Source organism: Populus alba, chromosome 19 (genome assembly GCF_005239225.2).
Source record: "Populus alba chromosome 19, ASM523922v2, whole genome shotgun sequence".
Classification (NCBI taxonomy): Eukaryota; Viridiplantae; Streptophyta; class Magnoliopsida; order Malpighiales; family Salicaceae; genus Populus; species Populus alba.
This window is the reverse complement of record NC_133302.1, coordinates 8,318,142-8,338,918: the sequence shown is the minus strand read 5'-3', so window position 1 is coordinate 8,338,918 and position 20,777 is coordinate 8,318,142. Positions and strand designations below refer to the sequence as shown.

The 20,777-nt window shown below is 34.1% G+C and overlaps 2 protein-coding genes across 2 annotated transcripts; both read right to left on the bottom strand.

Annotated features, from left to right (window-relative positions):
• Positions 1-4,013: 4,013 nt before the first annotated feature.
• On the bottom strand, positions 4,014-13,935 carry LOC118046751 (probable UDP-N-acetylglucosamine--peptide N-acetylglucosaminyltransferase SEC). The gene is made up of 27 exons (XM_035055759.2): positions 13,536-13,935; positions 13,219-13,367; positions 13,011-13,109; positions 12,849-12,899; positions 12,462-12,578; positions 12,224-12,280; positions 11,603-11,722; positions 11,113-11,175; positions 10,933-11,011; positions 9,315-9,424; positions 9,139-9,192; positions 8,990-9,057; positions 8,774-8,876; positions 8,402-8,604; positions 7,699-7,795; positions 7,125-7,196; positions 6,933-7,009; positions 6,648-6,849; positions 6,382-6,549; positions 5,642-5,752; positions 5,457-5,543; positions 5,254-5,381; positions 5,067-5,149; positions 4,864-4,969; positions 4,627-4,773; positions 4,401-4,521; positions 4,014-4,309 (listed from the first exon to the last, which is right to left on the bottom strand). The coding sequence occupies exons 1-27, from the start codon at positions 13,687-13,689 to the stop codon at positions 4,196-4,198; spliced, it is 2,940 nt and encodes a 979-aa protein (XP_034911650.1). The 5' UTR covers positions 13,690-13,935; the 3' UTR covers positions 4,014-4,195.
• Positions 13,936-16,250: 2,315 nt separating this feature from the next.
• Positions 16,251-20,407, bottom strand: LOC118046750 (uncharacterized). The gene is made up of 2 exons (XM_035055758.2): positions 17,158-20,407; positions 16,251-16,848 (listed from the first exon to the last, which is right to left on the bottom strand). Exons 1-2 carry the CDS (start codon positions 20,078-20,080, stop codon positions 16,448-16,450), a joined length of 3,324 nt encoding a protein of 1,107 aa, XP_034911649.1. The 5' UTR covers positions 20,081-20,407; the 3' UTR covers positions 16,251-16,447.
• Between the last annotated feature and the right edge of the window lie 370 nt (positions 20,408-20,777).

The following is a 20,777-nucleotide window of genomic DNA, read 5'->3' as shown; positions in this document are numbered from 1 at the left end:
CTTAAAACCGAGTTCTACAACTCCAGTTATGATCAAAACATAAAATAGTATTCTAAGAAGCTTAGACTGAAGTGACAAAAATAATTAATTGTCAACCTTTGCTTAGAATTCGGCACTATATAAATTATGACAAATGAAACATCATGTACATGTATGAAACTTTAAGGATTTTTTTTATTTAGTGAGTTAAAATTTGGATTTGATGAGAATTAAAATGACACTTTTGTTGTTCATGAAACTTATCGGTGATATTTGTCTCTACTAGTACAAGAGAAGACAACAACAGATATTGCATCTAAAGGTCAAACACCATGTAGGTCTTTTTGTACTTTAATCTTTTTAATTTTGTATATTAATCTTACAACTTACACCTGATAAACATTGGTAAAGATGACAAAAGTATATTTTAAAAGGGTTAATGGAAAACTAATAATTATGTTGCTTTCATTATTGAATAGAAGTCGATGTCTGTTGCTTCTATTATTGAAGAGAAAACAATAATTATGTTGCTTTAATATTGAATGAAGCCAGTATGTGTTGTTTTCTTAAAGAGAGAAAGAGAGAAAAGAAGTCATTGTTATATTGCTTTTATTGTTAGATGAAAGCTAATATTTGTAGCTTTCATTATTGAATAGAAACCAATGATATATTGCTTATTCTGATTGATGAATGAAAGTCATTGTCATGTTACTTTTTATCATTGGAAAGAAACCTATGTTTGTAGCTTTTATTATTGAATGGAAGCCGATGATATATTGCTTGCTTCCATTGATGAATGAGAGTTGAAAGTTATAGTCTTATATCTTATATTTCTAATGAAATAATCTTATTCAACAAGGTATATTTAAAGGAGGGTCAAAAAACTATTTTTACAAAAAAAAAAAAATAGTGGTTTTAATTAAAGGATGGAATAGAAAGAAATTGTAAAGGAGAAAAGAGAAAGTGAACACAACTTATAATTTCTCTTTTTCTCCTTTCACTTCCTCTAAGTTATAAGCATTGTCTCACATATATGAAGGAGCAATACAAGATTTTTTTCTTATTAGACCTGAATCAATTTTAAAGGTTTTTTTTTTTAAGAATTAATTTTAGTATTAGGCTTAAATTTTAATTTGAAATCTTAAATTTACTTTTTTAAAAAAATTAAAGAATCCTTCAACGAGCAAAAATCCATTGATTTCCAAATATTATCAACATCAAGCTAGAATATTCAAACAATTTATTTCTCATAAAAACTTCATATACAAGATCTTCCAGCTTTGTTCACAAGAGCATCTACAAATGGCTTTTTTTTAGTTATTTTTCCACGAGATCTTCAACTCCTATAACTTCTTCGAATCTATCAGATAGTGTCTAGTCGCATTTATGCAACTTCAACTCCTAGCTAGTTCAGCCTGCTTTGCCAAACTCTTTGTTATGTTGCTGCGTGAAGCATGTCCAGGCAATCACCAAAAGTTGAAGCATGTTGCGGTTTAAGAATACTCAATAGTTTCATCTTATTAAAAACCAAACAACCCTTTCATTATATAAAGGAAATGCATACTTTTGATGACTCAAAAATCAATTCATAGAAAATTACCCTAATTTCCTGATTGAGAAAAACTCATAATTCATAGATATTTGTCTTTGATTAGGAAAAAAAAAAAAAACCACATTTTTGTGTTTAATTTTGGTTCAAAAAGAGAGAGACGATGGTTTCTTAGTAAGAGAGAATTGTCACTCAAAAAGAGAATATTCCTCTGTCATATATTGATTTTTTAATTTAGTATATATAAGAGTAATTTAATTATTCAAAATACTATGATATTAGTCAGTTCTTTTAGTTTTGATTGCTATATATTTATTTTTTCTTTTTTTTTTTAAGTTTTGTGTTTTTAATTTAACCATTGATTTCTAATTTGTATATATAATGATTTTCAATTCGATCATTTAATTTCATATTTATATTCACTTTTTCTTTTAAAAAATTTTTTTATGCTTTCATTTTTATCCTTCAAATCAAGTTCATAATTTTTTTTTTATTTCAATGATAATGATAGTGATTTCAATTTGGTCCTTTTTCTTTTAATTTCTTATTATTTTTTTTGGTTTCTTTGTCAAAGTCTTTAAAATTTTTAATTATTTCCTTCCAGTTTCGTAGTTTAATTTTTTCAATAATAATAATAATAATAATAGTTATAGTTATAGTTATAGTTATAGTAATATTAAGAATAATAATTTAAACCAACCTAAAACTGGTAAATCAGTTTTTAGAAATGATAAAAAAATGATAATTAAAAAGGATTTTTTTTATAGATGGGGGTAATAACTTTTATAAATTTCACTTAGATCTTGGATGAAATAAAACAACAATCAGTATATGAAATACAAACCAGTAATGAACTATGTAAATTCCTCAATCAGGTAAAATAATTATGTAAGAGAAATCTTTATGAATTGGGGTGAAAATAGTTATACAACAATAACAACAACAACAATATAGTAGAATTTTAAATAAAATGATGTATGATTTTTAACGCAAAAAACATTGATTGTCGGTATAAGCCCCGCAAACAATCACGGTATTTTTTTATTTTTTTTTTACTGAAAATGGTGAAAAATAAGAGCAAATATTTATAATGGTTATGAATGAAAGTCATCAATTGATTGGTCTAAAAATCATGATGATTTAAGTAAATAAAATGGTATATTAAATTCAAATTTTTGATGTAAAATTATATAGTCTAATTTTATAGTATTAATATCTTTCAATTTAATTCTCTTTCAATTTGATTATTAGAGATAAAATATTACAAGGAATCGTTGACATATAGTAATACATTGAGTTTAAAATTACAGGTCAAATCGGATTTAAGAAAGACCTTGCAATTTAGGTTGACAGCCAAGTATGTGTTGGGGATAATAATAATAATAATAATAATAATAAGGGTAAAATGATAAAATAGAACATCCGTTTTTTAAATCATAATAATAAAAAAAAAGAGTAGCTGTTCTAGTTGAATTTTCCAGAAGTGGAGCTCCTCTTTTATCTTCTATTCTTTTTTCTTTTTTTTAAAGTAATTAGTTTAAGGAAGAGTGTTGATTTAAGAGAGAAAAACATGATTCAAGTGGTTTAAGAGAGGAAATGAAGAATTTACTTTTTTTTTCTCCTTTACAAATCTAAAATATTTATTTTTATGCATTTTCACCAAACATATACAAAAGGTATTTAACCTCTCCTTCCTATAAATACCATGCATCCTACAATTGTTTCATTCTCAATGTATAAACATAACATTATTTTCTTAAAAAAATAATTGATTTAATACCAAAACAACAATGAATAACCAAGATTCAATGCTCTTTTATATATTTATTGCATTTTTACTTTTCTTTTATATATTTATTGCACTTTTACTTTACAAAAATACCAACTAAAATATTTGAGAATCCCTAAATTTCCCAAGAAAAAAACTATCATTATCCAACCACAAAAATAACCACAAAAAAAATCACACCAGCAAATATTACTAGTAAATGATTAATCTTTTTTTTCTCCTTTACAAACCTAAAGTATTTTTTTCCTTTTTTATTTGCCATTTGTAATTTTACTTCATATTTTGTGTACATGGCAATATATATTATTGCCATATTAATATTTTAAATTTCATGCTCATCAAAAAGATTAACAAATTTTTCACACTTATTTTTCTTACAGACTAACATGTCTATATATGAATGGTAGACGTATGTTTGAAATATAATCATATATGAAATTTTGTACAACATTATTCATACGATACATTTTAAACAACAACAACAATAATAATAATAATAAAAGAATTATTTTGGGTTCTTTTGAGATTAACATGTGCTTCAGGTCCTTCATGGCTATATGATAATGAGAATCTTGGTAACTAGAAAATATGTATGATGTAATCAATTTCAGACCTGGGCTTGAATCTCTCTTCAGAAGCACACACATACTTAACATTGTCATCCATATGCATGTATGATTAACGAAAGAATCAGTATGAGATCAGCAAGCACAAATTTTATCATTTCATTTCTTGACTAGTGTGTTTAGATAACTGAATTCATCCATGGACATGGTAAACACATCACAATTTCATCTGAATAATTGACCAACCTTCACCTAAATATTCTTGATTATTTTCTCTTGCTCTTATCTACAATCCCGTCTATCCAATCTGTTCTATCTATCGTAAGGGCAGTCAAAATCATTTTCAGCAACTTTAAAGCGATGGGGTTGCTGGCCTGAGCAATGAATATTCCACATTTTGAAATATGCCCTCTCCAGGTTTCTAACCTGCATTTGCAAAGGCGAAGAGAGATTGAACATTTGTCCCTCAAAACAAAAGCATGGTAGTTGAGAAAATAAAGCTTCTGTTTAAGCTTACCCAGCGTTTTGTGTCAAACAGAGGGCAAGTCATTCGGAATGCCTTCAATCTGTTTGTCAGGGACTGAAGCTTTGGCTTATTTAATGCAAGAGACACAGCCCTCTCTTCATATTCTTTCATACTGTAAACATGGGCAAAACAATGAGAAGATAAATCTCACAAGCAAGCAAGCAATCAAAGCGTATGGCATAGGAACATGCCAACTCAATTCATCTTTGTACCCCACCTGTTAACAATCATCTCGTCCCCAAGTCCGGTGGCAAGGCAAAGTGATCCAGCAACTCTTGTAGCCATTTTCTCAAGGGGCATGGTCACCATTGGCAAACCTGCCCACAGAATATCTGTCCCTGTGGTATGTGCATTGCATAATGGCCTAAAAGAAAAATCCAACCATCAACATCAAAGAAGCCCCAAGGCAACAAATGACAGCATTCAGTAGTGAATGTAAGAGAGTAATAATTACGTGTCGAGAAATAAATCTGCCAAAGCACTGCGTCTGATATGCTCTTGTTTCATGGCAACATCTGTGAAAATAATTTGGTCTGGATGCACCCCCTGTGCAACAGCATCTGAACAAAGTCCAATGGTCATTAACACAAGGCCACGTGCCGGATGCTAAGAGAGTTATTGTGATCCTTGGGAGAGGTGAGGAAAAATTTCACTTACATGCTCGCAGTCTCATTTCCCCTGCAGCAGGGAACCTAAGGAGCCAAAGTGCACTGTTGGGTACGCGTTTAAGAATGTTGCACCTGCAATATTAAAAATAAATATGAATTGTAAGATACCATGTATTAAAATCCTGCAGTCATAAAAATGAATTAAATGTCAGGGCTGTCCTTTGACTTTGGATTACCAAGTATTAAAGATTTCAGGATCCATTTTGTACAACTGATTGAAGCATGCAAATATGAATTTATCTTCAGGGAGACCATAATCCAATCGCTTGTGCTGGCACGTTGGATCCAACACATCCAGGTTTTTCTGAAAGCAACAGTGGTGGTTTTAAATATTCATGTTCCACAATGAAGCAAGCAAAATAGATAGTCTGGGACCAACCTGTTTATAATCATTCACAAAGTAGCAATGTGGCAGGTGAACCAGCTTTTCAGAATAAATATGCGAGAAACGGGTGGGTGAAACAAACTGGAAGGAAGGAGCAGGTGCATCAGAATTCAGACAACAAAGACAAACAATAACACAGCAGATAGTGATGCAAATTTAGATTCTTGTTCCCTGCCAACCTCATCAGTGACCAAGTAATCAATGTATGTTGCTCCTGTAGTCCCAGGGAATCCCATGTATGAAACCTGTATAGGTGCAGGTTGCATAGCAAATATTTCATTTCTGGCCCCCTGGATGGACATAATACACAGAACGCAAGTTAAAAGCTGGAACTCAATGATTTGCAAATTTAGAATGGATAAAACCATTAGTAACAGTACCAGCAGGCTACAGGTATGAAGTCAATATGAACATTTACCAAAACCATTGTTTAAAGACATCAACCACTCAAAAGTTTACACCAGCAAAATAAATAAAAACAAGTGACACAATCCCAAGCAACCTATAAAAATAACAGACTTCAAATTCTAATGATGATTACAATTGTAAAAAGGCCTCAGAATGTTGAAAGTGTAGAACCACCAACAAGAGCACAAAATAAAGATTGCCAATTATTTAAGAGAAACTCGATGTATTTGACAAATATCATAAACGATAACATAATGTCTAGATAAGTGTGTATTTATAGAAACATAAAAATAAAATAAGGAAAAACCCACTGAGTAGTCCTAATTCAATAAGGAAACTAAAATTCTACTCTAACTACTGAATAATAAATACTAATATTTCAAAACACCAAAAATATAAAATAATCATGCAGCACTAAACTTAAAAATAATCAAAGACCAATTCCCTTTATTGTCTTTTTTCATCCCCACATCACATGGTTAAATTTTTAGGAAAATTCTGAACTGTGTACCTTGGTATACCCATTAAGGTTGATAAGGATCTGTATCTTGTCCTCATTAATTAGTTTGGCAATCATATCTGATGACATGGCAGATACATCTATGAAATGCTCAGCTTCAAACTGGGTACGCTGTCTCCACTCAGTACCATCATTTGGACTCAAAGCATAGCAGAAAATCTGCACATCTTGTTAGTCATAACATGCACCTGTAGCCCAAAAATGTAGAAAAATAAAAAGCTAGATAGCCCTTGCAGTGGAAAATTGAATTTACAAACCTCAACATTTTCTCTGTTGTGCATACCAAATACAGAGCCCATAAGGTGTGACAACGGATGGTTGCCAAAGTCACTGCTCACGTATCCAATTCTAAGTCTCCCACTTCCACGTTCATGCTTAACAGGAAGAGGAGCAGGATGCTTGAAGGGAGAAAGTGCAAAACGAGATGCAATTATGGAGCAATGAGCTGCATACTTGTGACTGTAAAATAGGTGTAAAAATAAGAACAATAAGGCTTAGATCATAGAGATCAAGTACGGCCCAGTCCAAAACAATAATCAGACCTGATTTCAAGCGCAAGCACGGGATCAATAGGATATGCTATAGCATGAAAAGGCTGCACACTAGGAAGAACTGACATCTGAAATTAATAGGGTAGTTAGAAAAGTTTGTAACTCCACGTAACAGTATTCAAAAGCTAAACAAAATGAAGAAAGAACTTAAAAAGAACATTAACAAACATCATAAATTCTTACCGAAATCTGTCTCCGAATAATCCCTTCGACTTCATCGAACATTTTATCGCGATCCTCCCAACAACAGACACACTGTAAAATGGGAAATGAGAAATAAGGAAGAAATCAGTTCAAAACTTTTCTTGTAGTAAACAAAGTGCTTCAACATCCAACTAATTAGCTTAAACAAGCTGAAATGGAAGATTTTATGAACAAATACATAAACACGAAAGGAGAGAGGAGGGCTTAAACAAGCTGAAATGGAAGATTTTATGAACAAATACATAAACACGAAAGGAGAGAGGAGGGAGATGGAGATGCAGCATATTTGACAGTAAATTCATCAGAATCAACACCAAACATTGCATTGTGGACAGAGAATGTTATGCATAAATCAATCACATCCTTGATGCATGCAGAATACAACCAGTATTGATCAGGACAAGGTTAACTAATAAAAGGAAATAAGCACCTCAGTTCAACAAGTCAAACAGTATGGCTTTTACACTATAAATCTAACACATCGAATCGATACCAATCCAGGTTAAACCCTCTAGAAGGACAGTGCAGTATGAGTATCAATTTTAAAGAATACCTGCAATGTATGTAAAAGGTTGCATGTTGCTTCTGGAAAGTCTGGTCGCAGAAGCAATGCCTGCCTATAGCTCTTTATAGCAGCCTCCACATGTCCGCTGCATGCAATACAAATCCAAATTCAACAGCAGTTAGCTAGTTTTCAAGTATGTTTGGCAGTGTGGTAGCGGTTGCTTTTCAAATAACTTTTCGTGCCGAAATGCATGTCAATGATGTTTTTTCATTTTTTAAAAATATTTTTGACATCAGCACATCAAAACGATCCAAAACATACAAACCATATTAAATTTTAGCAAAAAAAATAAATAAATCCCAAACGCTTCCTTCATAGCCAACACGAATATTTTCAATACCATAACCTTTGATGCATTCAAACTCAATAGTTGATTTCTAGCCAAACATATTTCTCCACTCAAGTGCAATCAAAGAAACATTCGAGAAAGCTCTAAGCACAATTGCAGCAAATCAAATATAACATAACCTGGTAGCTTGATGAATCAGGAGCTAAATAAACAGTTCTCTGAAAAACCTTATGAATAGCAAGCAATTGCAGATCAACATGATGAGACTCCCATTACAAGATCAAACTAGGGAAACTAACCAAGACTCACTCGACTAAGTGATTCCTTTTCTCTCCACCCACCAAGCACATCCAACAGCTATTCTAATTGCGTTGGATTCTCAAACTAGTAACTAGCATGTACCTGTCTTTATAAGCTGAAGCCAAATTTGCATGTGCTTCCGCCATGGTTGGCCGAATATTGATAGCATGAATGTAGTCTTGAATTGCCTCGCTTACTCTACCAATCTCCTTGTAAGTGTTGCCCCTATTTACAAGTCCATCAGCTGCCATGGGTTCAATTCGAAGAACCTCATTATAGCAAGATATAGCATCCGAGTAATTTCCCTGTCAAGAAAAAGAAAGGAATGTAGAAGGAACATCCAAGGAAAAATGGAAATCCACTGTCATCAAAACACAGTATTAACAGGGGAAAACAACTGTTGTGCAATGTCCTTTCAGTTCAAGGAAAGTTCATCAGAGAAGTGCTCACTGGAAGCAATTCAGCTGTCTTTACCTGTTGTTTATAGATTACAGCAAGATTATTGAAAGGAGCGGACAGCCCCGTCGTGACAGCCAAAGTGGCCTTGTAACATGAAGCAGCAGCTGCAGACATATTCCTGCATGTTCAAATAACTCTCATAAAGACTCAATTTACTTCAAATCCTATATATATTTGACATAATAAAATAATTAATTAAAAATAAAATATCAAGATTTCAAGATCATATACCATTCCATATATATATTCCCAAGGTTGGTAAGTGCTTGAGGATGGCTTGGTTGTATTGAAAGACATTGCTTAAGCCAACAAGAGATGAAGGTTAGAAATTACTTAAACAAGCAAATTGCAGAAGGTGAAAAAAGGAAATGTCAACCTACATTATAGCATTGCAGTGCTTCATCCACTCTACCAACATCTTTCAATGCATTGCCCTTCCAGTTAGAGAATAAATCCGAAAGTCAGGTTAGTGAATATAAAAGAAAATGAAAATTAAGATTCAAAATTGAAAGAACTCAAGACTAGTAAAAGGCTGCTAGCATAAAGAAAGACCAACCAAGTTATTGTAAGCCTCTAAAAATCTCTGATCACAAGCAATGGCTTGCTTATAATGAAGAATCGCCAACTCCACTTGGCCTCGCTCATAACATGTACTAGCCAAATTTCCTGCACCGTATTACAGGCCAAAAAGTTTGAGGAAAATAAAAATTCTTCAACCAGAATTACATGAAAGCAGATGAGAAGTAACCCCCCCCCCCCAACACTCCTAACGATATGTTTGGTACACAAGGGTAAAGGAGGTGAAAAACTTAACCTTGTTATTTTCCTTCACCTTTACTAGTGTTTGGTAGATTTTTTAGAGGAGGGAAAGATTTAAAGGAGGTTACAAATTAAAATGGGGGTTAAATGTTGACCTTGGAGAGGGGGAAGTAACAGATTTTTCAAGGGGGAAAAGTTTGGATTTTATGTTTTTCCCTATTTTTTAAATTTTCAACTTTTTTTTATCATTCCGATTCCATCTTAAATTTTGAACCATAGATACATATTATTTAATATTTTTGATGATTACATGTAATTGAAAAGTTGATTTAACTAAAGTGGGACCCCCTATTACTTTCAACTCCTACCAAACATCCTTGACATTTCACTTTAACATTTTTACACCCTGAATACTTAACCATTAAATCTTACCAACTTAGCATTTCTCCAAATTTCTTAACCCCATACCTAACAAAACCTAACATCCAGCTTGCCAATGTATGGAAAAAAGTAAACTCACAGCCAATAAATCAATAATATTTTCTCCTAAAGATAAATTTTCCATATATAATCATCAACCAAAGAACAAATAAAACAATAGAAAAATCAGGAATGAGCATGAATGAAGCAACAACTAGAATTACTAGAGTTGGAAAACAAAAGGTCCAGGTCTAAGCACAACTGCAGGCACAACCACAAAATTTTACTATAAACAGGTTCATCTAGAAACCATTATGACATAAACCAATCATCCCAAGAGTTTATGGACATTAACAAGGCCAAAATTTGAAAAGAAGTCCGCAAAGAAACCCAAAAGCACCTCATATGAAGCATGAAGTTATTGTTTTCCTGTTTTAATTATTTTCCTAGTTAATTTTGGATTTTAATTATTTGTTTCCTACTTAGCTTAGGACTTTTAATTTAGTTAGTATTTTACTATTTAGGAATCCTAATGCTAGATGGATTCTATTAAATAAAGTTTTAATTGGGAATCCTTTCCTATAGGTGATTTTAGTACTAACATATAAATAGGGATGTCTGGTTTATTTTATGGAGATGAGAAGACTATTATTCAGATTCAATAAAATACCCGAGAATTTTCTCCAAATTTCTCTACAGTTTGGTCTGTAACCTTAAGGCTTTAGAACCCTTGCTTTATCTTTGTTATACACAGCGTCACATTATTTGCATTTTCAAAAAAGAAATAGTATTGATGGTTTAATAGCAATAATAACAAAAGAAGAACCCAACAATAGATGGATTGTAAGAAGATAATCCAGAAGTGCACCACAGAAAGGACATGGAAAAAATACAAGTTAAGCAATACAAATATCCAATCAGCATTTAATTGTCTAGTACTGAGAAAAATTTGGAATGTTTAGAAAAATTGTGGCAGCAAGGCAAAGGAGGCTCACCAAAAGCCATCGCATAGTTTGGTCGTGTCTGAACTGCTCGCTGATAACACATAATAGCCTCTTGAGGCATTCCCAGGGCCTGAAAAGGGCAAAGAAAAACTGTAGTTTCCTACATAGACCAATGCCAGACCAGGCAGAAGCAGCTGCTCCACTTTAAGCACACAAGACATCACAGCTTACCTTGTAAACATTTCCAAGATTTAAGTAGGCATCAGGAAATTTAGGTTTAAGTTTTACAGCTTCCTGCAATTTTAGTATTACAAAACGCAATCAGCAAGCATTATAACAGTTGCGAAAGAAACAGAACCAGGAAATTTACAAATGGAGATCATTCACAAACTTTAATATGATATATGGTGACCAAATAAATTCAGATTCAGATTGATACTGGTGACATTCATAGCTCACAAGTGACAGTCAAAATCTAGCTCCAAAAGGAAAGAATTGACTGAAATTGATTACCAAAAGCAATCAAAGAAGATTTTTTGTCAATGTTTAGACATGATGACTACACACCATATTTGATGCAATATTCCAGCAAAAAATGAAAACTTTAGAAAGTGATGGCAGTTGAAGCAGATAGTCAAAGCAAACTCTAGAGAAAGGGGAAAACAACCAAAACTCAACTGAAAAAAAAGAGCTGAAAAATTGAAGTGGAGATCAGCTATACCTTATAATATTGAAGTGCTCTGTTAAGGTCACCAGACTCCATAAAGAGACCAGCAAGATTTGACCATGCAATTGCAAAACTTGGTTGTATCCGTAGAGCCTCAAGGTAGCAACTGTATGCCTGCACAAAATGTTAGATTCTGACAATTTGGTGTCTTCACATGGAAGTTACAACTAGATCAACCATCATCTGAGCCCTGGCCTGTGGTAACAACTTGATATCTGTATTGAACTGTGAATTAAGACACAGTCCCACACAGGAATTATAATGATCAGTAACTTTGCCGGAAAGGACATACGCATACTACACAAACATATACATGGAAACAATGACCTCCTCTCTCCCACAAGTGAGATGGAGAAGTTGGGCCAGGTGAATCTAGTAGAGCTTTCAGTCATTCACTCAAACTGGAGTGCTAAATTTCCAATGGACTGGTTTGGATGCTAAAAGATCCACTGGTATCCTACTCCTAGCTATATGGCATGGTAAACAATGAGGGTATGAACAGAGTTTAAAAGACCATATACCATAGCCCAAATAATTTACGTCTGGGCTAATCACTAAACGCAATAAGGACTAAGAAACTAAACATAGTTGCAGTACTCATTTATTGACACTTACTTCTTGCACTAATCCCTGAGCCTTCATTAAATTCCCAAGATTGCTATGAGCATCAACCTGCAAGACAATTGATGAAATCAAGCAAGTAATGAACCCTCACCACATTTGTAATACCATCCACACCTGGTTGCTAGCATAGAGCAATAAAGAATACTGAAATCATAAATTTTCTTTTCCTCTGGCCCATCTAATTGACAGTCATCCAGATCATCATAAATCCATGTTAGACAAAAATTACCAGAAGAGGATTCAATGCCAGGGCCTGACGACAACATTGTGACGCCTCATTAAGTCTTCCCTTTCGCATGTATGCACTAGCCAAATTTGACCAAGCATCAGCAAAGTTGGGTCGAAGCTGCAACCAAGATTGCAAACACAACCATCATTACTATCATAAACAAGAAGCTAGCATGTTAAGGTAGTGCAGTTATAAAAGAAAATTACAAGGTTATTGTCCAACTAACTTAATACTATCACATGCCTGTTTAAAGTAAGCATTCATGGAGTTTAAATCAGCTAACAAACCCTGTGCATTTCTAAACTTCCTAAACAACTCATTTCAAGTGTAAATAATAAGAAAAAAAATCTAGTTAGGGAAGAAAAAGTTTAATATCTGCACACTAACCTCAATGGAAACCAAATAGTATCGAATTGCACGATCAATATCACCCTTTTCCTGTAAAATTATCAAACAAAATATCACCTTCATCAGTAATCAATCCCTATCATTAATTGTAGGGATCAAACACATCCATAATTCCACACAAACCCACGTGATCTTAATTACCTTCCAAGCATTTGCCATGTTTCCATAGCACTCCGCAAAACGCGGCTGAAGTCTAAGAGCTTCCTCGTTTTTTGCAATGCACATATCATAATCTTGCAGCTGCAAGCAAAAAGGCAAACAATTTACAATTTTGGCCAAAACAGAAAAAAAAAAAATAATAAAAAATAATAATAAAAACCCTAACAAATAAATGAAAATGGAAAACAACCTGATAATAAATAGCACCCAAAAGAAGAAGATTATCAGTCCGCTGTGGACTTCTCTCGTAAACAGCACTGCTATGCTCTAACGCTTGTTTGTAATTCCCAGATTTGTACAGCTTATGCGCCAGCGTCAAGTGTGCTTCTTCATCAACAACTGCGTCCAAAAGAACCAAATTTTCAAAATTAACCGATCTGAAAAAATACAATCCTAAATCAAAAACTTCTTAAATGCAAAAAAATAAATGATAAGAATTAATAAGAGAGAGAGAGAGAGAGAATTATCATGATGAGAGTCACGGCCTTTAAAAGGCAACTGACTAACCTTCATGATGAGAATCGCGGCCTTTAAAAGGCAACAAACTCAACGGAGCCGAAGAAGAAGCCGACGGCTCCAATTTCAGCTGGAAGCCACCGACGGCGTCATCGCGAGCCGAACCAAAAGCAGCCGGGCGACCACCACTCTGCAACGAAATCATTTCGATCTCGATCTCGATCTCTATCTCTCTTCTCACCAAGATCAAACTCCAGTCATGAAATGAAACAGCCAATTCTCCAGATCAGATCAAACAGCTGTAAAAACCCACACGAAAATTCTGAAGAACTCGATTTACAGATAAAAAAAACCTTAAGCAGCTAATTAAAGATTAGAAATTTATTTGTTTCCGAGCTTTTTGCTCCTCCGATTTTTCGCTTTTTCTGGAATTTTCTGGAGAGGAGAGAGAGTGGGGTGGCGGATTATATAGTGCGGATGGAGGGTGGTGAGGAGAGATCAGAGCCGTTGAACTGTACGGTGATAATTCCATTACATTGGAGTAACGTTAAAGGAGATTCGGTTAGTTCTGACACGTATCTATGTAGCTTCTTTTTGCTGAGCTGGCTTTTGTCCTTATACGCTAAAATGGCTCAAAGTTTCAATATATTTATATTTTTTTCTTTTTAATTGTTTTGCCTAAAATAAAATAAATATTTGTAGCAATTTTATTTTATTAGGCGATGTGTAAAGTTATTTCCTTGGAGAACATACAGTTCGGTGCCCCAATTATGTAAATAGTTTCAATTTAGTTCCTACAGCTGAAATGTTTTTAATTTTTTTCGCAACATTTTTTTTCTGACACTATTTTATAGGATGACTGTTTTTTTTTTTTTTTTGACTCGACTACGCCTTGAAAGCGCCATAGCATGAAGAGATATAGTTTTAAGGTGTGTTTAACATTTCAAATTTTAAAAATTATTTTATTTAAAATAAAAAATAAATTATATTTTTAGATTATTTTAAAGTGCTATATCAAAAATAATTTTTAAAAAAATAAAAAAAATTATATTTTAATATATTTCTAAGAAAAAAATATTTTGAACTGTTATCATTGTTATAATTTTAAATATGAACCCTAAATAATGACTGAATAATGATTTATTTTTGCAGCGCACCACATAAAAATTATATTTTTTTATGGTGTAACTTGCAATTGTACGCAATATAAAATAAAAAATTTATTTGTAATTGTATTCAAAATTGTGTTTCATAAAAAAAATGAATTTTTTTAAAATTAAATTTTTTATATTTTTGAATTATTTTGATATATTAATGTTAAAAATAATTTTTAAAAAAAAAAAAATATATTATTTTAATAAATTTTTAAATAAAAAATATTTTAAAAACCAATTACTATTATACTCTTAAACATCCTTAAAATCTGATTTGGTTCATTAGCAAACCTTATGTTAAGGAATGGGAGGGGGGAATTAAAAATTCACATTAATTGTGTATGTGATTATGAAATTTTTTAAATTATGCTAAAAAACTCGTATTAGTAAAAGTTATTGTACAAATTTCATTTTTAATTATAGCTTTGTTTTTTTTTGGAAATTAAATATTTTCTTTCAATACCCTTAAATGTTAAAGGGACTTTCTTTTTAAATGTTTTGCAGGCTGTTGTGCCAAAGGAAGACTACACTTCCCGGGCAAAACACAAGGAATACTGACGTAGAATAATTATTTTAAAAGTTTACGGAGCATGTTTACTAGGTAAAACTTGAAAAAAAAAAAAAAAGCAAAAAAACCCGGAAAGCATCTCATATTCATATGAACTAATTATTTTTCTAGATAATTTTGTAATTTAATTTTATATTTTCTAATTAGTTTAAAATTTTTAATTTAATTAGTAACTTACTATTTATAAATCCTAACATGTATTATATCAGTTAGAAAAGTTTTAATCAGAAATACTTTTTTGTAAGGATTTTAGAACTAATATAAATATAAATATCTAATTTATAAGGATGAAGACTATTTTTCAGTTTCAATAAAATACCAATGAATTTTCTCTAGATTTTTTTATAGCTTGGTCTATAAATTTAGAGTTTTAAAATCCTAGTTTTATCTTTGCTATACACTGCGTCAGGTGGTATTAGAACAGGTTAACATCCTTGCAGACTATTTGGGATCAGCAATATCATTATTCAATAGCGATAGCATCTTTAAAGAGAAAATGCAAATTGGGTATAACAACATCAATACCAGATTTGATGACATTACCACCAACCTTAAGATACTAGGGTTACGTGCAAAGAAGAACCAGGGAAGAAGAGAGGTACACACTGGGGATGACACCCATAACCACTCTGTCATTGAATCAATTCACGCAAATCCTCATGGTTAGTATGACTACAGGTATTCATGTGATAAAGAATATCTATTTTGGTTTATGATAGACACAAACAAGAATCGCAAAGAAAAAAGGAACATTTTTGGAGACTTATCTCGAAGCTGACCTTACTTTAGATCTATTCCTAAAAACTTCATCCAAACAATCACTTGTCTTTGTGAAGGATCTAAAAGATAAAAATTGATCAATTTGATTGAATGTTAATATGAGCAAGAACCTTTCAACGATGATGATGTTCTATGGAAACCTGATGAAGATGATGATGAAAATTTATATAATGAAGAAGATCTTGCAAAAAAAAAACATGAAGAACTCGTTAATTTCTGATAAGTCTTTTGAAGATAATAGACACTATATATATATATATCATCTCACTGGAAACTCTTTCTTGTACTTAATTTTTCAAATAAGAACTACAAAAGTTACTTTGCCTTTGAAGGCACTGCTCATTATTAGACAACCAAAATGGAGATGAGCAATATCATGGTGTTAGGAATATACAATGCGGTTTGTGCTACTTACACTAAGGATAAATTAGCTTCTAAGAAAATCAAAACACTGTCGTTTATTACCCATGTATGATAAGTTCATCTCTAGAATTAGAATGATGACTCGGTGAAGGCGAGGAGGAGGAATCGAAGTGTCCTTCAAGTTTATTCGACTCCATGAGCATCGAAACAACCTCTCGCATTGTTGGTCTGTCCATAGGAGACATGCTTGTGCAGACTAGAGCAATCTTCATGACAGTAATCATGTGAGGGATTGTATTCTGATCTTGCAGATTGATTCGATCATCAAGCATTCCAGGTGATAAGGAATGAACTTGAATGTAGTTTCTTACCCAGGACACAAGATCGCCGCCTTGATCTAGTGGTTGCACAGGTGTTCTGCCGGTCAGCAGTTCTAGTAAGACTACTCCGTAGCTATAAATGTCGCATTTTTCGGTGACTTTCATGGTGTATGCATATTCTGTCATTGAGATCAAAACTATTCATCAACAATATCAAGGAAAAATTATTCGGAGAGCTAAAAAGTTCTTGTAGAGATTATAAATTTCCTGAAACTCACAAGTTCAATATCAGTAGGAGCTCAAGCTTTTGATTTGTTGATAAATAAGGCAATCATGCATTCATTTTAATGTTTTTTAAGATAAAATCAGTTTGAAAAACATTTTAAAAAACAGGTTGAAACGCATTATCAAGCAAAAGCCAAGTAACAGTTAGATTTATGTTGGAAAATGCAGAAGCATCATGAGTACAAAAACCATGGATATCTTACCAGGAGCAATGTAGCCATAAGAACCGGCAACAGCAGACATTGATTTCCATTGTGGCATATCAATCACCTTAGCGAGCCCGAAGTCCCCGACATGAGCTTCAAACTTCTCATCAAGCAGGATGTTATTGGACTTTATGTCACGATGAAATATCCGAGGCTTGCAATCATGGTGTAAATAAGCGATACCTTGAGCAGCTCCGAGGGCAATCTTGAATCTTGTCCGCCAATCAAGACTGCACGATGATCCATGGAGCAATTCTCCCAAGCTTCCCCTTGCCAAGAATTCATAAAGAAGCAGGTTGGAGCCCTGGTGATTGCAGAAACCATAAAGCTTCACAATATTCCGATGCCTGATATTTCCCAAAGTCAGAATCTCTGCACGGAAGCTATTATCAATAGTGCTTCCCTCCCTGTTAGACGCCAGCCTTTTAACTGCAATGATACGACGACATCGCAAGACTGCCTTGTATACAGTTCCACAGGCTCCCCTCCCTAAAACGAAGCTGTCATCGAAATTGTCAGTTGCCACAGCTATGTCCTGGAAAGTGAACCCATCCTTGGGGGAAAAGTAAACGTCTGAAACTGGAGAAGACGATGGTTTATCTTGCGAAGAAGCAACCATGGCGACCGGACGTCTCATGAAGTATATAATCACTATAATTAAAATGAGAGAACTCCCACCAATGACTGCAGAAATAATAGCAATTATCTTTCCTATACGAAAATTTGTCCCTTCAGTATCTGGGGGATGAGATGACAAATGTGGAGATTCATTACAATTCCCAAGAGGTCCACCACAAAGCCCTTTGTTCCCGAGAAAGCTGTTGATGCCTGTCTTTTGGAATAATGGCAGGGAAGGTAAAGGCCCTGTCAAGTCATTGTTTGAGAAGTTGCATCCAAGTAAGCTAGATAATTTATCAAAGGAGTCTGGGATTTCACCACTCAGATGATTGTCGTTGAGAAGCAGGAATTCCAGCAATAAAAGATTCCCAAGCTCTTCGGGGATTGGCCCGGTGAGATTGTTGTAACTAAGATTCAGGGCAATCTGCAAGCTTGAAATGCCACCCAACTCAGCCGGTATCTCACCAGAAAATGAGTTGCCTCCCATTTGTAATTCCGTTAGGCGTGACAAATTTCCTACTTCCACAGGTATGTGCTCGGAAAGTTGATTCTCTGAAAGCTTGAGAATCTCCAGTTGGGAAAGGGCTCCTATCTCACTTGGTAAAGCACCCACAAAATTATTCCCGGTGAGATCAAGCCGTTGAAGCATCTTGCAGTTAAAAATCTCCGCCGGTACCACTCCGGTGAGAAAATTTGTTGAGACGTTAAAAAACACCAGCTGGGACAGTTTGCCAATCTCTTTTGGCAATTCACCAGTAAAATGGTTACCAGAGAGATGCAGCGTTTGCAGAACATGGCATTGACCAATCTCTGGAGGAATTGGTCCAGTGAACATGTTCTGATCCAATTCAAGACTAGAGAGGTTCGCCAACTTGCACAAATCAGATGGGAAACTTCCCACAAGGCCATTTTCTGCAAGATGAAGTTGAACCAGCGGCCTGCAATTTGTCACCCCTGTTGGGATATAACCCGTGAGATTGTTTGACCCCATGTTCAGCAAAATGAGGTTTTCATTTCTGCAAAGATTGCGCGGTATTCTTCCTGTTAAGTGGTTATTTGACAGGTCAACCACCCAAAGTTTGCCGTAGATTCCAAGTTTTCGAGGAATGACACCGCTCAATGAGTTATCGAATAACTGCAACATGATCAGCTGCTTCATATGCTGGAAACCTACAGGAATAGTACCAGTGAGATTATTGATTGATAGGTCAAGCTTTGTCAGGTTTTCCAAAGTTGTGAGCTCATCTGGTATGACACCGGTAAGCATGTTCTCAAAAATATAAAGCAACGACAGCCCGGCTATGTTCTTCAGCTCAATCGGAATCTCTCCAGTCAACTCATTCTCCGAGAAGTCGATCTCTAATGCAGAAGACAGATTTCCAATCTCTCTTGGAATTGTCCCGTTCAAGTTATTTCTGTAGAGGTAAAACCTCTTCAGATATACAAGATTTCCAAGCTTCTTGGGTATAGGCCCTACAAGTTTGTTGTCATAGAGAGCAAGGGTCTCCAAATAGGAGCAATTGCTCAGCTCCATTGGAATAGACCCGGAAAGCTGATTAGACCAAAGGATCAAAGCTGTCAAGTTCTGGAGCATTCCAATTTCTTTTGGTATTTCACCACTTAACTGATTTTGTGCAAGACCAAGATACTCCAAACTCTCACATCCACCCATCTCCGAAGGTAGGCTCCCGGATATCAAATTCTGCCCTGCCCTAAAAGTCCTCAAATGCTTAAGGTTTCCAAGAGAAGCAGGCAATGATCCGGTGATGTTATTGCTGTACGCAATCAATAGTGAGAGAGAGGAAAGGTTTCCAATCTGATCAGGAAAAGGACCTGATATTCTATTGTTGGCTATATTCAAAGCCGTCAAAAAAGAAAGCTTGGCTAATTCTACAGGGAGCTGGCCTTCGAAAAGGTTATTGTGCAGATAAAGAGACTCCAAACTCGAACAATTTCCGATTTCACTAGGTATATTTTGAGACAAAGCATTAAAAGAAAGATCAAGAAGTGTCAAATGAACCAATCCACCTATACTTGGTGATAAAGAGCCAGAAAGATTCATTGAACTCAAATCAAGACACCAAACCACTGGATTGTAATCACTGGTGCAATCCACACCTTTCCACCCACAAGGAATGGAATCATTAGGGTTCCAGTTGCTAAGATGGTTATAGGTGTCACCAATTCTACTCTTTATATCTAGGAGGTATTGCCCCTCAGCATTAAGCCCCATGGACTGGTGAAACAAGAGGGAAACACCAAGAACAAATACAGGGAGCAGCCTGTATGATATTCTCTCCATGCCTACCAAACAGAAATGAGTCGCATTCACATGAAGAAAAAATAGTGAAGACAAGACCAAAACATTAGTTCTGCCTTTTAATGACTCTAGAACCACATACCTCTAAGGTCAATGGCCTGCAAGAAGAAGGAACCAAACCCAGAAAAAGAAACTCTACCTTGTAGGGACTGGAAGAAGAGTTTTAGATCTCCAGTTTTGCGCGTAAAGAATAGAGAGCATAAAATAAATGATCCCAGTTAAGTTTCTTCTTTCTTTTTTTATCGAAGTCTGAGTTGGAAGACTTTGAAGTGCAATGAATTGTGGCAAAATGTCAACTTCTTTTTATTATCATGAAGAATAGCAGAAAGTTCAGAATTTATTTAGTCTTCTATGCAAGATTAACAAATTATTTCCTACGTGGTTTCATAGATAGACCATTTTCATGTTTATATATATATATATATATATATATATATATATATATATATATATATTAAGTGCAAATAATACATCTGTGTGTTATGTATAGGCGAGAGAGATGGGCGACAAGGCATAAAAGGATACTTTCTTCATCTTACTCCACCTCTACATTATTTTAGTGGTTCAAAAAGCTAAATTGAGAGTATATTGTCTATCTTTCTTCCTTGTTTGCTTTCAAGCTTTGGGCATGAATAAAAGTGTAGTTGTGGTTTTTTTAAAAAATATTTTTTATTTTAAA